The sequence below is a fragment of the Rhyacophila brunnea genome, unplaced genomic scaffold (assembly GCF_057557595.1).
Source record: "Rhyacophila brunnea isolate RB1 unplaced genomic scaffold, BYU_Rbru_1.0 scaffold_16, whole genome shotgun sequence".
Classification (NCBI taxonomy): domain Eukaryota; kingdom Metazoa; phylum Arthropoda; class Insecta; order Trichoptera; family Rhyacophilidae; genus Rhyacophila; species Rhyacophila brunnea.
The window spans coordinates 4,790,802-4,806,173 of record NW_028232816.1 but is presented as its reverse complement, the minus strand read 5'-3'; the positions used below and the strand labels follow the sequence as shown (position 1 = coordinate 4,806,173).

Genomic DNA, 15,372 nt, shown 5'->3' with positions numbered 1-15,372 from the left:
TCAACATTTTTTCACACACTTACCTTCTCAGTTATGTTTGTATTCCTCCATCTAGCAAAACACATTGTCTCTCTAGAAACTAGACTCCGAAATGGTCACGAAACAAAGAAATAATAGAAAGAATATTCACACAATGATTCTTGCTAGTGTTGATTTATATGCCCCTGTTAACACATTCGTGGACACAACGTCTATAGACATCGTTTTTTTTAAGTGTGATATGACAGATCGTCTATCGACGCCCTGTACTGTACAACTTTAATATGTGACATATCACTAACATGTATGAGCTGACATATTGTGTCCGCGAATGTGTTAAGGTGAAGAGGAAGATAGAAAGTCTTGGTCACTCAAAAGATGACAAAATCTAAAGGTGGTCACGATCCTCAGCCATGAAGTCGTGAAACGGTAGTAGATAAGAGCCACCTGGTTGAAAAAAAACAACCTTGCATTTTGAGACATTTTTTTGATAATTTGAACGTTATAAATTGTGAATTCGTTAAATGATCCCATCTTATTATTACATATTATTTTATGGTCATGTTTATTTAAGTTGTCTCTGATATATTGAAAAGATATTTTACTAATTACATAGTTTTTAAATTTTTTATATTAATTTGAAAAAACTATAACTTGACCTGTATAACTTGAAATCCTTTTTATTTATAACACAACCCATTGAGCCATTGCTCTGAATCAAACACGAATTAAAAAATAATTGTGAATTTTGCCACATACGGGAATCGAACCTGCGACCCACGGCTTAAACGGACACTGTTTCAATCCTACTCTGAGAAACTAATAATTAAAATGATTAATAAATTGTTTTTTTTCTCTTCCAGCACTCCTTCGAAGATCCACCTTCCCATTGGCTTGATATAAACATCGTTGGGCATTTTCTACACGGCCCCCAAAAGTTCAATTCAGTTCTCAAATCCTTCACCAGCAACTTCCCTTCCTGGACTGCAGTCAACTCGTGGAGTTGCAGCTTCACCAGCTATCTCTTCTAATTTAATTTCTAAATTACTGTTTTACCTGATGCGTCCTTAATGATTGATACAATCATAAAAATACCAAATTAGTTGTTAAACATGTATGTAAATAATTTTGTCGAGTAGTCTATACTTTGGACCATATTGTTTTCTCTTCATTATGTACAATATAACATAGCAGTTACATACGACAGTTTTATAAATGTTATATAGATACGTCAAAGATATGTAGATACATACAATATTGCATATGTCAAGATCAAGGAACACAGAATTAATGGGAACTGAAATACCTAACGGTTGTGGAGTAACAGGCAACCGATCTCGAGTGTAGAAGAATATGGGATAAATTTAAACACGTTTCAAGTTGTCCTTCTTGTCCTTCGTTCTGACAACTGCTCTCAGTTTATGCACTGACGCTCATTCAATATTGGTGTATTTGAAGGTTGCAACACGTTGCACGTCTATAATGTGTGGTTCATTTTCGTAAGACACTCACACATTCAAAACCCTGCATCAAAATGTATTTGGGGTATAGTCTATTGGAATTCTATTTATTAATCTGTTCTGTGGTCAAGATAGACAGCGTGACCAATTTAACTATCTAATTTCTTATGGCGGACTATCACAGAAAGCCAAACGTACAAATAGCTGCCCTGAGAATTGATGTTTTCAGACTTAACAACATATTCACGTCATACACGAATATAATATGATGTGCAGTTATCGGTAATGTTACTGAAATAAAAGCAATAATTGTATATTATTTTTACATTTCCTTTGTCTTGAATATATTAAATAGCTAAAATTTATGCATTTTCATATTATGAATACGCATTATTTGTGTGAAAATCATTTCATACACATACAACAAAAATTAACCATAAGTGAGTAAGCACGCTTATATCTTCGCTATATGTGTTAAAGTAAGATTGAATTTCTACGGCTGATTTAAATATATTTTGAAAACGTCGCTAGTAAATGAGGCGTCGATTTCCAAAAAGCGATAAGTCTACATTTGGTCAAAATCGAGAAAAAAATACGCATCTATTCTTTGTATAATTTTACACAATATGTATTGATCTATAAATTCCAAAACGTGACACAACCCTACAAAAAAAATATTTTTAGTCTCGATTTATTACAAAAAGCCCCAAGTCCGTGCGTGTTTCATATTATTTAAAGCTTGGTTGATATCACGCGTGTTTAAGTCAACCAATAAGGGAACGTTCAATATTGGAAATGGCGTCCCATGCTGTAGCATCTGGTAAACTCATGACAGTGCCACGGAAATATGTGCCTTATGCGGAATAAATTAAAAAGTGAGGTACAAGTAGCGCTATGTCCAATTTTATTTTGCCTATATTTATTACATTTAAGAGTTTATTGGCTGAAACAAATTGCAATTTGATTCTAATTTCGACACAGAATACAACGGAAACAATAATCTCACGTTAAAACAAATAATTGAAGCTTGAAACATAAAAACGTTGTTTCCTGAAAATATTGAATTATGGACTTGTCGCTTCTTGTAATTAGTCGTCTCAAATATGGATCTGACTGATAACATTCATTTAAAAACTGTGAGCGTGTGTTGCTGAAATTTATTTATTTTAGTAGAACATATGGTTAACTATGTCGTGTTTAAATTTGGTAGCCGTACTGAGAAGCAACACAAATAACATTTCATAGTTAAGTCGATAATAATAAAATCGAGGTTCTACTGTGGGTTATACGCAAGAAACACGTTTTCATTTTGCCGATAAATAGGCGCTCTCTATATATTATTACTTCATTACTCTGAGCATACGTCGCATTATTCTAAATCCCATACAATATTAAACGGCATTTTTGCTCTTATTATGTGGAGTGTTAAAGTTGGAATAGATATGGCGTCTAGTTTTACTATGTAGTATGTTTATGTACCATAATACACATTAGAAAATGGTATGTTATGATGTCACTCCACACATGTGGCGTGTTCCCAATCTGTTTCCCACCTTTATGCGATGGTTCGCTACTGTATTACATATCTAAAAAAAAGGTAAACAATATGGACCAAGATTCGACCGATAGATAAAGTTATCGAATTTTTAGACATTTAAATTATTTGAAGCGTTTGGATGCTACATTACGTAAACTGACCGAATATTAGGTTTAGTATTTTACTAGGATTTTTGAATTTAAAGAAAAAGAAGAGAAAAGATATTCTAATAAATTTATTTTCTTTTAGTAATAATAGATAAATAGAAACTCATTTTTCTATTATCTGTAATAAATAGAAACAGAATAATTACCTATAGTAAAAATTTGATGAATTGAAGTAAATGAAAAGTATTTCTCTTCTTTCATATCTGTTATCGGATGTCAGCAATGGTTTTGGACATCTTTTCAGAGCTGGATAGAAAAGGGTGGTAAGAAAAATTGAGGCGTTCTGCTGTGACAGTATTTTTATAATTCTGGATTCTTTCTTTGCCATGCCACCAAAGATCATTTCGATCTGATAACTACAGGTCGCACTACTTGAAAAAATATAAACATATCTATCAATATACCCTATATATGTACAAAAAACAGCATTACATATGATCTTTAAACATGCCCCTTTTCTACTCACCCCTTCGACTATTGTTTTGTAACCATATCCGATCCTAAGTAGATTGTATGTGCCTCCACAGACTAGAGGTTTGTATTAACCAGTTCTATGCCTTCAGCAAGTATTCTCGCTCTATGAAGCCGTGATCGACAGGCCACACATACAAATTTCACGAGTTATCTCGTCCGATTTTAAACTTAAATTACTAGCCACGATTGACATCCTTTCAATAATTATGAAATACTAAGCAACAAATTATCGGTATTACAGCGATTTTAGTAAGAGCTTCGCTCTACATTCAACAGATGTCGTTAAGAATCTGTGGTCTGTCAGATACTGCCATAGTAATATTGTAAGGCATAGAAAAGGTAAACAGATTTTTGTATTTACGAGAAATGGATTTAAGCCACTTGCTCAACCAATTAGTAAACCAACCATACTCTGACTCCAAACACACATTGAAAAACAATATGCGTATTTGTCAGACCCACGAGATTATAATCCGACATATAAGCCGCTCGGCCATCGTGGGTTGTAAAGTCATAGGTTTTTTCTATAAACTTGTGAATCTGTCTGTTTGGCCAATAATTGTCATGGTATGATATTTCGCATCAATTTATTTTGATTATATTTTCAATAATACAATATAACTATTGACCTCAAGAGATTATTGTGAATCTTATCTTAATTTAATAATTGAATAAGTGTTTGTTTTTTTTTATTGTCATTTTTATAATGTTGGCTGTTTAAAAAATATCGTGCTCAATGATTGTTGTAAATTTTATTATTTTTCGTGTAAAATTGTGTGGAAAATGTATATCCCCACTAAACTTGTGAGTGAGTACATACATTGGATTCATTGACTTATAATAATATGATGGACATTGCATGTAAAAAATAAAACCGCCCTTGGCTTGAATAGGTTTTAGCCAATACTGAACGACCCTGCTCATACAAGATTAATTATTTCGTATCACAATACGTCCATATCGTCAATCTTGTGAATCTTGTAAAACTTATTTGGGTAAAAAAAAAGTTTTTTACTGAATACATTGGTATCATCGAAAATCTATCTATATGTAAGATTCTTGCACCCATAGCATATTCATGGGGTTACTGCCAAAAGTTGGTAAGTCTCAAAATCATGTTTTTTTTATAATTATTAATAACCATGTCCTTTCTTTTTTTTCGTACAAGGTGGTTGTTAGTAATTCTGAACAATCACAAATACCCAGGCTTTGAGAAAAACACAAATTTTTGTGTCCTCACCGGGATCGAACCCAGAACTCTCGGTTGAAAGGCCAGCGCCTTACGCACTGCACCACGAGAGCCGCCCTCGAAATCATGTTAAAATCAGGCATAATACTAATTTCTTTGTGCTTTATTTCCATGTTCTATATATCGAATGACCTTAAATTGATAACCACATATTCCGTTGTTAACTCTAAATACCAACAACAAATTATCGACTTACCAACTTTTGGTAGCATCCTCACGATAATTATTTGAAAGTCAATCCACAAAAACTTTGTAAATCATGTCCATTCCGACCATGTCCGATCCTAATAGGATCATATGGACCTTTACAGAGTAGAGGTTTTTATTAACAGATTTTGTTTTTTACGAGAAATGGATGTCAGCCACTTGCTCAACCTATTAGGTCCATACCCTGACTCACACAAATTGAAAAATAATATGTGTACTTGCCAGACCCAGGATTCGAACCTGGGACCCACGGCGTGATAGTCCATGTCCATAGAATGGAAAAATTTTCACTCCTCGTTTCGCACGCACTTTTCAGGAATCGTTGTCATTTACTGTCATGATAGTTTTACCGTCTCTTAGAAAAATGATTTCGTTCGACAAGAATGAGGAAATGGTATTTTATAATATGTGATTGAAAAATGATTTCTACCTATATATCAATGGATACAGGTGTCGCTGCAGAAAATGGAAAACCATTTTCCTCAGTTTGTAGGATCTCTGTTGACGTTGGAATTTAGTAGGCATGCCAAGGCCCACAATAGTTGGAACGTGACATGAAACTGTCAACTTCGATAGTAATGCTAATTATTTCTCATATCTATTTCAAATGCAATATGTTAAACTGTATATAGAAAATGATGATTGTTACATGGATTTAATGTAAAACAAATAGACAATTGAAAATCTTCATTTATTTTGAACAGGAATTTGCATTGGTTTCGAAGATAGTCAATAATTACCACTACTATCGTAATTCACAATTCAGTGGCACCGCCTGAAATATTCGGCCCTGTGGGCATGCCATATATGATAATAGGTGTAACATCAGAGAAGCCCTATTTCACCATGTTGTCTCGAGTGTATCCCACTATAGTTTGCGGTCTGTTTTACATATATAGTTTCAGCTATATTGCTATTAATTCATGTTCATGTGTATATCATTTGATCACAAAGTAATTGATTATCCGTAAAGAAGGGCTTAGAATCCTATTCTGTTAACATGTCCGCTTAAATATTGAGTTGCAGTATGTAATGCAGTGTTCATCATTTAAGTCAATGTTTGCTTTGTTATATTTATTTATCTCTGTACGTATGACTAACATATCAATTGGTTTATTTTGTCCTGTCAGAGAGATCTCTCAAGTATTTCTATGTAAACGTTCCTGTAACAGCGATAAAATATATTTTTCCTGCATTAGTTTACATCATTATGTTTAATTTATTTTTTAAAGTACCTACAATGTACTTTTTCATATTTCATGTATAATTTTATAATACTTTTAAAGTAATATCTGATTATTTAAAATTTTTATGTTAATACTACATTTTTAGTAACCATAGATATTTTACACCAAGGGTAGTAACCTTTTTATACCTACCGCCCACTTTTGTATCTCTGTTACTAGTAAAATTTTCTAACCGCCCACCGGTTCCACATCAATGGTGATTTATAAAGTAAGGAAGTAACTTCACTTTATAAAATTTATAAAGCAGAGTTACAGCAAGTTAAAGCATATAATAATAATAAAATTACTTACCAAATACTTTATGTCAGACTTTCACTAAGCTTGGCAGAATAAATCTTTATAAAACAACTTACTGTAGTTGAATCTATCTTTTTATTTATACTTTGCATACATAGAAGCATGGAGTCTGATAAAATTACATTTAATTAATCAAATATTTGGTTATAAGACAGGCATTTTTTTATTTTGCCTTAGGTTTTCAAATCCCTATCGCCCACCATGGAAGCTGGAATGCCCACTAATGGGCGGTAGGGACCAGGTTGACTACCCCTGTTTTACACAGTATCACCGATGTGTGATACTGCAATAATTACTTTATTTAGAGTGAAATATAATGATTTTTTCTATGCAAGCTATTATTAAAATTTTATCTCAAGATTAAAATTTGTCATTTATTGTTTCAATAACAATCTTTTCTTTTTTATATTATTTGTAAATTTTTTAGTGTGTCGTGAGTTCACTATGTGTTGGCACAATGCACCTATTCCCATCAACTCATGTTTTTATAAAAAAAATACATACAATGGCAACATAAATTTATATAAAATATGAGTCTATGGTAGTAGACCGAAAACTGGTACAGGACAATTAATATTCTATGACATTTTATTGCGATATCTCTCTCGAAAATTGTCTCATGAGAAAAAAAATATCTCATGCGGACAGTATGTTTAATTATTATTATCTAGTAAAAAACCGCCATAGGCAATTATAGTGATTTTAGCCACAGAAGCTAATTTGTGGTTTTATAATAATTATTATTAAGCATTTTATTATAAAATAATCGTGTTCCTAACTCCTACTAATTTCCTACAAGGATCCTTGCAACGTACATTCCCCCATTTGATACGGTTCTACCAAAGGATATTTTTATATGAATACTCATTTAAATATTGTTGGGAAATAAGTAGTACATAGTACATTATCTTCTAACATATGAACTAGGGACAGCAACCCTGGAATTCTAAATTCCAGAATCTCGCTCGGTTTATTGGTCCCAGAATAATTATTAATATAGAATTTTCTTTTATATCAATTTTATCTAAAACAATATATTCTTATGTACCTAAGCTACCAAAGAATTATTACAAAGGAAATGGCTGATTTTTTTAAAATAAATTAATATAAAAATGAGAACATTGTGATTTAATTTGGTTAATATCAAATGCCATCTATAATAAGTTAGTAATTTCATTTCGCCTTGATTAATTCAGATGATTACCTTTCAGTTAGCGGAATTTGACCAATGACATTTTTAATGGACAACGTACTCAATACAGGCTAGCAAGTAAATTCGTACATAGCGACATTCGCACATGTATAGGTAGACGTCACGCATTTTCCATTATGCGATATCACGCATCGGGAATTTATAGCAATATCACCTTTATTGTAATGGCGTTAGAACAGTGTTTCTAGTGTCAATGTTCATTTGAGCGAACCCGTTCGAACCGAACCGTTCGGCAGACCCGACAGAAAGCATTGGGAATTTATAGCAATATAATGGCGTTAGAACAGATTATGCCATTCGGCAGACCCGACAAAAAAGTGAGTGTCATTTTTTTTCCCAGATGCTTCGTCCATATTAATGTCATTGCATACCTCAGATAGCGTAGGTAGTTATTAGTAATAATTTATATGTATCATTGACGGGTCGATAGCTCAAAGGATAAACACATTCACCTGGAAAGTAAAAGATGTTTTGTTTGAATCAGAACAGTGTTTCTAGTGTCAATGTTCATTTGAGCGAACCCGTTCGAACCAAACCATTCGGCAGACCCGACAAAAAGCATTGGGAATTTATAGCAATACCACCTTTATTATAATGGCGTTAGAACAGATTATGCCATTCGGCAGACCCGACAAAAAAGTGAGTGTCATTTTTTTTTCGAGATGCTTCGTCCATATTAATGTCATTGCATACCTCAGATAGCGTAGGTAGTTATTAGTAATAATTTATATGTATCATTGACGGGTCGATAGCTCAAAGGATAAACACATTCACCTGGAAAGTAAAAGATGTTTTGTTTGAATCCTATGTGGTCCAACTTTTTTTTTAAGATTTTTTAAAAATAAGTATACCTATACCTTCTTATGAAAATTTTGATTTATAGACTATAGATTCATTTTTTTATTATTTAATGAGAAATTTTTATCTGTTTTTATTTAAAACATCATATACCTACGTACATTATTATCTTTCTAGATAATAATAGGGATGATGGCTAAAAGATTGTCTTTAATAAATGTTCATTGTTAATAAACTTGACATACATATGATTTTTTCGGGATAGCCGGATCAAAAAACAAAAAAAGTACATATCTGAATATGAACTACTTACCTGCATTGCTTTGAATATGCCAAATTGACGCTAATGCCTAAATGAGAAAAAAAAAATTGATTCAACCTCTATGAATTAGTAAAATGTAATTGTATTTTTGACTTATCTCCATTTTCATTTTACACAGGAATATGCACGCAAATCAGTAAATTTTACATAGAAACATAAAAGTTTACAATCAGAGTCGTGCAAACTTAATTGTCTTTTGATTCTCTTGAAAAGTAATGATTTAAAATTCATCTCCCATATCTTTTCGCACATGGAATTATAAAGATAATACAATCCAGGATTGCAATCCCTACTATGAATATATAAAAAAAAAATAGTGTTTCCATTTGAGTCATACTAGAAATGCCTGTCGGTAGAACTGTGTATATTTACAATCGTCCTAATACCTTGCATTCCCAATTTAATATTTTAGTATTCATTATTTTGCATTTGTAAAAAAAATGTCTGCTCAATACCAGTGAAAGATTTGTGAAATAGAACCTTGTTGTTGTTGTTTTTGTAAGTAATATTATTTACTGTTATTGTACATTATTTTAATTATTATTGTAGATGTTTAAATATCGTTGCTTCAATATTACAAGGTTTTAAAAAATTACTTTCAAAAATTCAATGTACGTACGTTCTGAGGAAAAAAAACATGTAACTATTAACTATAATATGTATATGTAATAACGCAGACAAGTTTTTATATTTGAGAAGGTATCATGTGTCTATCCACCAATAGTCACTGTATCTTCAGCATTATACTGGTAATTTTAAAAAGCTATATAGTACCTTGTAACATTGAAGTACAAATATTACTAGTCCCTAATGTTTTGTTTGCAAAAAAAAATTGTTTGGACGTTTTATTAATTTATGAATTGTGTCGCTGAGTTTCATAACCCGCTATAACACTTTTTCATTATGTTGAGAAAATCAATAAAAACTTTTTGAACTAAAAAGGTTTTTGAATGTTTCAGTAGTGTTTTTTGATAGACATTTTGGTTTTGTTTCATAAATCACAGTTAATCTAAGCGGCTTTTGAAAGAAGCGATAAAATTTTCATGTAAAGATTTTAATAACGAATCCAACGATATATATATCTTAATTATTTCAAAAAAGTGTTATAGCGGGTTTTGAAATTTAGCGACACAATTCAGTTTACACATACTATATTTTATCCAAATTTGGATGACATATATCTGGAATATACATGCTGTCCTGCTTTAACATTTCTCTCGCGGAGAGGCTAATAGAATTTAGTGCAGTACCATATGGTAACTAATTTCAAGATTTGTCAACATGGTGTAACATTGTACAAGCGTCATTAGTATTTAATTTAAACAGTTTATATTTTCTGATATTAACGTCAATTAAAAAAAAAAAAACAAGTTATTAATGGAAAGTGTTGTGAATTTATAATTAAACTACATGATTGACTAATTTATGGATGTTACATAAAAAAAAAAACCTATAGTATCATCACTATATTGCGTTTCCTGGGTGACACTCACAATAAAATGATAAAACACCACCAAAAGAACAGTATGTATGTATCTGTATATATATATGACTTGGTGTATGGGTATAATAGATATATTTCTATATAAATTTTGATATATTAATTGTTTTCTGATTGTTCAGCGTTCATGCATTTTAAATTATCAGCATTTTATTTATATTTTTGAATATTGCAATATATATATATAATAAAATTAATATTGTGGAGACAATTCGGTACTTGTGAAGTAGCCCAACACATTTTAACTGCTATAAAAATACACGGTAGAGACTTGAACTTGCTCATGCGCACTAAGGTTAATTTCATATATAACAATGGCCCTCATAGTCCAGTGCATAAGGTGCTGGATTTTCATCCGGAGGCTACGGGTGAGGTCACCAATATATTTACATAGTTTGTGATTTTCTCAAAGGCTGGGTGCATGATTGTTTCACTTCTACTACTACATAACTGTTTCTCTGCACTACTGACATTGAGCCTCGTGGCCTGTTGTAGTGTTTAATGTTGCAAAACATGACAACTCATTTGAAACCTAAAGACAAACGAAAACCTAACTTGACCTACAAAGTAGCAGGTACATATTCCTAGGTTAAGTTAATTTACCTTACATTGGGGTATTTAACATGAACCTAAATTAATGTTTATTATTATAAGCTATAAATAAATATTGGCTGGCGTAATGTGAAGTTTGTGGCCATCTGATTTATGTTTATGCTCATTGTTTTTGAGTATTTTGATGAGCATTCAAAATTTTGTTATGTTTGGTGTCGCCAGGAATTCAAATTACATATATTTGGCCATCGACAAGTGTGAAGCTGTTGTCTAATAATTTACATTTTTATTTCAAAGATCTGATGCTCATGACAATTTGTTTACACTTGGTTTAAAATATATCAGGACAATATTATAGAATTAGAAACATTTGTAATAAATATTACAGTATAATGTTATTGGTATCAAAATCTAGCTGTTAAATATAATAGGTACCTACTTTTACATCAAATTTTAGTATAATATTTTCTGATAACTCAGTTTATAACGCAAAATTTGCCCCATTATCCGGATGTCGCTAAAAATTATATTTTATAAGAAAAACCGCCTGAATAATATTATAATCGCCGGAGCAAGAACAATAATTTGTAATGAGGTAGTTTGCTGAGTTTACATTTACACGTTCATGGATTTATTGCTGACAGTACGTATTATCACGGCTATAACAAGAAAATGCACGTGTAAATACGTATCGTCATGCAAGTTTGCATGCATGAATCAAAAAAGTTCGGAAGCTGTTAAATTTTCATGTGACAGTTGCGATTTTTTCGATCTGTGCAGTAGAACGGTAGTGTCAAACCTGCTGGTAAAAAAACAAACTACACCGCGGAGACTCATTATGAGGTTAACCGATTTTTACGACCTTTCAAATAGTTTCATAAAATTACAACATCGCGTCTCGCTTACTCTTTAAGAATGAGATTGGAGAGACAGTCAGCACTTTTACGTGTAAACAGTTATTGTCACGATAGTTTAAAATTCACACTATTGCTGCCAGTAAATCCATGCACGTGTACAGGTGCTATAATGTATATGTGTTACGACAGTTCCCTCGCAGCCGCATATATTAAGAAATAACCGCTCACTACACAGAATTCTCTGCGCATCTTTTATTTATAAACAATCATTTCAGTATGTCATTTTTAACTATAAAAAAAAATATGTTAATACTTGACCGCACAGAAATATATTATTCTGCGCATCAAGTTAACGTATTAGAGGGAACGTTGGTCTTTTATTATTATGCCAAAGAGCGATATATTTTAATCTGGAAAAATATTATTTAAAACCTTCATGAGAGGCTTCAGAGGTTTAATTTCCTTGTGTGCGCCAAAAATTTTCATTATGGCTATAATTATTAATCCTGTTATATATAGATTTTAATATTAAAAACACCCTGGATGGTGTACGTAAGTAATAATATGTTTTTGCTAAGAAGCTATTGCGTCAACAGTGGTAAAAAAATATCTGGACATAGGATGATAGCATTTTGTATATATATCTTGTATATTGTTGCCAAAGTTAACATAAAACACCAAATATGAGTGACTCATTACTTATAATAAATAGGCTCTGTAAAATTGTCAATAATAAATATATCTAAATTGATTATTAGTATTCAAAAAATATATTATAAATAATAGGCATCTAGCATTTTAGTAGCATTGACATTAATTATTAGTATAATATTATATACTTATGATCAGTGCTCGAAATAGAAAATTTTACGAACCGGAGCGCTCGATAATTTTCCAAAAAATTACGTCTGCCAGAATTTTTGTTATAACTATAGGTACCTAAACTACCTACCAAGGAAGGATAAAATGCAAATAGCCATTGAAAATGCACATTGATTGGACATATGGACAGGCAACGTTTATCAGAGCCGCAGGCGAAAATACAACGCATTTTTACGAAATATACTCTAAAATACATATTTATTTTCTTTTTTGTCTCTATTTTCTGCATATGTACATCTACCTCCACGGGACGTCACTGTATTTTTACTTACAATTGATAATGTATTTATTTTGATTAATTTGATTTAATATTCAGTAATAACACAATTATGGGTGTCCCTAGGACATATGCTGCCCCTTAAATAGACTGAAAATGCCGCTCTTCCGTATTTCAAGAAAATATTATTAGGTATCCTTCACGTATATTAAAAAAAAGATTTATGAACTGGAACGTAATAATATTAAGTAAGACGCTTGAGAATTTTACTAGACGGCTCGCTGGAAGTCAGATATTTTACGAACCGGTACGCCATTTTCAAGGTTTTTACGAACAGGAACGCCATCCTCGGAAATCCCACGAACCGGAACGGCGCTCCGGTGCGTTCTGTTCCATTCCGAGCGCTGCTTATGATGATACAATGCATTTTTAGTATTGTAATAAATTGAATTCTAACTACGTTTTAAAGATTAAAAATATTGCTAAAGCTTAAAAATGAAAATATTTTAATTAATGATATTATTATATTATTCTGTCACAAAAAAAGACGTTGAATTTTCACACAGGTGGAGGTATCTGTGGTTTCCTTATAAAAATCACTTTACGACTGCTTAATCTTCAAATCAGCTAGCTGCATTTGGGCACATTGTTCAGGAAATAGAAAAAACTTAATAATTTAACTATCGAGCAGAATTTAACAATTATTCTTAATACACATTTATGTTTTTTATTTACAAATAAGCTGCACTATGAATAAACTGGTTTTATGCCTTCAGCGAGTTTTCTCGCTCTATGAGGCCGTGATCGACAGGCCGCATGTACAAATTTCGCGAGTTATCTCGTCCGACTTTAAAATTACTAACCACTGTCGATTGATTTGCATAATATAAAAAATTAAACACACAGTGACATCTGAATAATTATGAAATACTAACGCCTCAATTACACTGAGCTTTTTTACGAACTGTTTATTGGCGAATTTAAAAGCGGGCGATACAGCTACTGCGATTTGATGATTACACACAAAACTTTCCATTCGCTGAGAAGCCACAAGCCAGCGAGTATTTTGATGGAACGTAGTTCGTTTTTTTACCGGCAGGTTGTTACTGCGCAGACGCAGTAGGCCCACACGCCGGCGTGTAGCGTGTAAAGTTGACCGGCTTTCAACTTTTCTCGGTAAAGTGTTTACAACCTGCTTATTAGCTTATTCGATGATTACACTGGGCGACTTTACAGGCAGATTGTAAATTTGCCAATAAACAGCTCGTAAAGAAGCTCAATGTAATTGAGGCTTAAGCTACAACTTATCGATATTACAGCGATTTTAGTAAGAGCTTCACTTTACATTCAACGTGTATCGTTAAAAATTTGTTGCCTGTCAGATACTGCCATAGTAATAATTATCATGAGGCATAGAAACGGTTAATACTTTATTTTAGCTTCCCTTTTATGCCGGGTCCAGATTACGTGTAATGTAACGTGAAATGTATGGACGGAACACGATCTCGACGCGAATCCTGTTGTTCGAATTATCGAGCACTGCAAGCACCTTTGTGTTCGTGTCAAAAACTAATAGCCGATGGATCAGCGCGAACGTCGCTACGAGCTTTACGTGTTAGGATCGTAGCTACGTAAGGACGACAAATTCGCGTTATATTACACATTACGTTACATGCGTCTGAAGGCAGCCTTATATATAAAGAAAATTTATACCATCATCCATTTACGATATTCGAAATTTAGCACCTCTAGTTGGGTGTTTAGTGTGAAGAACAATAGCGCATTTATTTATAGGTTTATGAGTTTGAAAGTTTGTGTGAGCATAGAAAACTTGCTTTATAACATAATGCCATCAAAATCTCAATTTTGGTCATAAGTGGAGTTAGCTGGTTTGCAGACTAAGCAGTCGTATAGCAAATTTCAGTCTAATTTTTGTATCCAAAAAAAAAAGCAGTAGGTACAGTAAAACCTCGATGCAACTAAATAAGCCATGAAGTATATTTATATAATGAGTGAAGGTAAACATGAAATACATTGAATCTTCGCCACTGGTGTAGATTAATGTACTGGTCATGGAGTGACATCTGCCTTGTAATTTTTTCACTGACATTTTTGCAATTTTATAGAGTTGGTATTATTTTATTTATTTATCTTTTCGGAAACTGATTCCATTATAATAGAGGTTAGAGGTTCTTAACCAGCAAGTCAAACTATGTACGCAACCCCTAACGGCAAGAAAAGACCTGTACAGCCGAAATTGATATGGCTGGACCGTGCCGCAGGAGGCTTAATAATGCTCGGTCAAACCAACTGGAGAGTACCCCGGGCGTTGAATCGTCCAGGGTGAAGGAAGTTTTTAAAGAAGGCCAAAACCCGTCAAAGGTTATAGTGCCATAAATAAATATTGATGAAT

General features: G+C 32.5%; 2 protein-coding genes across 2 annotated transcripts in view; both read left to right on the top strand.

The window, feature by feature from the left end:
* LOC147074244 (endoplasmic reticulum metallopeptidase 1-like) overlaps positions 1–3,177 on the top strand; it is a 28,644-nt gene extending 25,467 nt beyond the window's left edge. The window contains exon 15 of the mRNA XM_085943837.1: positions 843–3,177. Coding sequence (XP_085799963.1) covers positions 843–1,010 — 168 coding nt within the window. The 3' untranslated portion in view covers positions 1,011–3,177. The remainder of the gene's footprint in view (positions 1–842) is intronic.
* The window catches only part of LOC147074236 (uncharacterized), a 626,724-nt gene that overhangs the window by 361,178 nt on the left and 250,174 nt on the right, over positions 1–15,372 (top strand). The gene's annotated exons all lie outside the window — the stretch shown is intronic.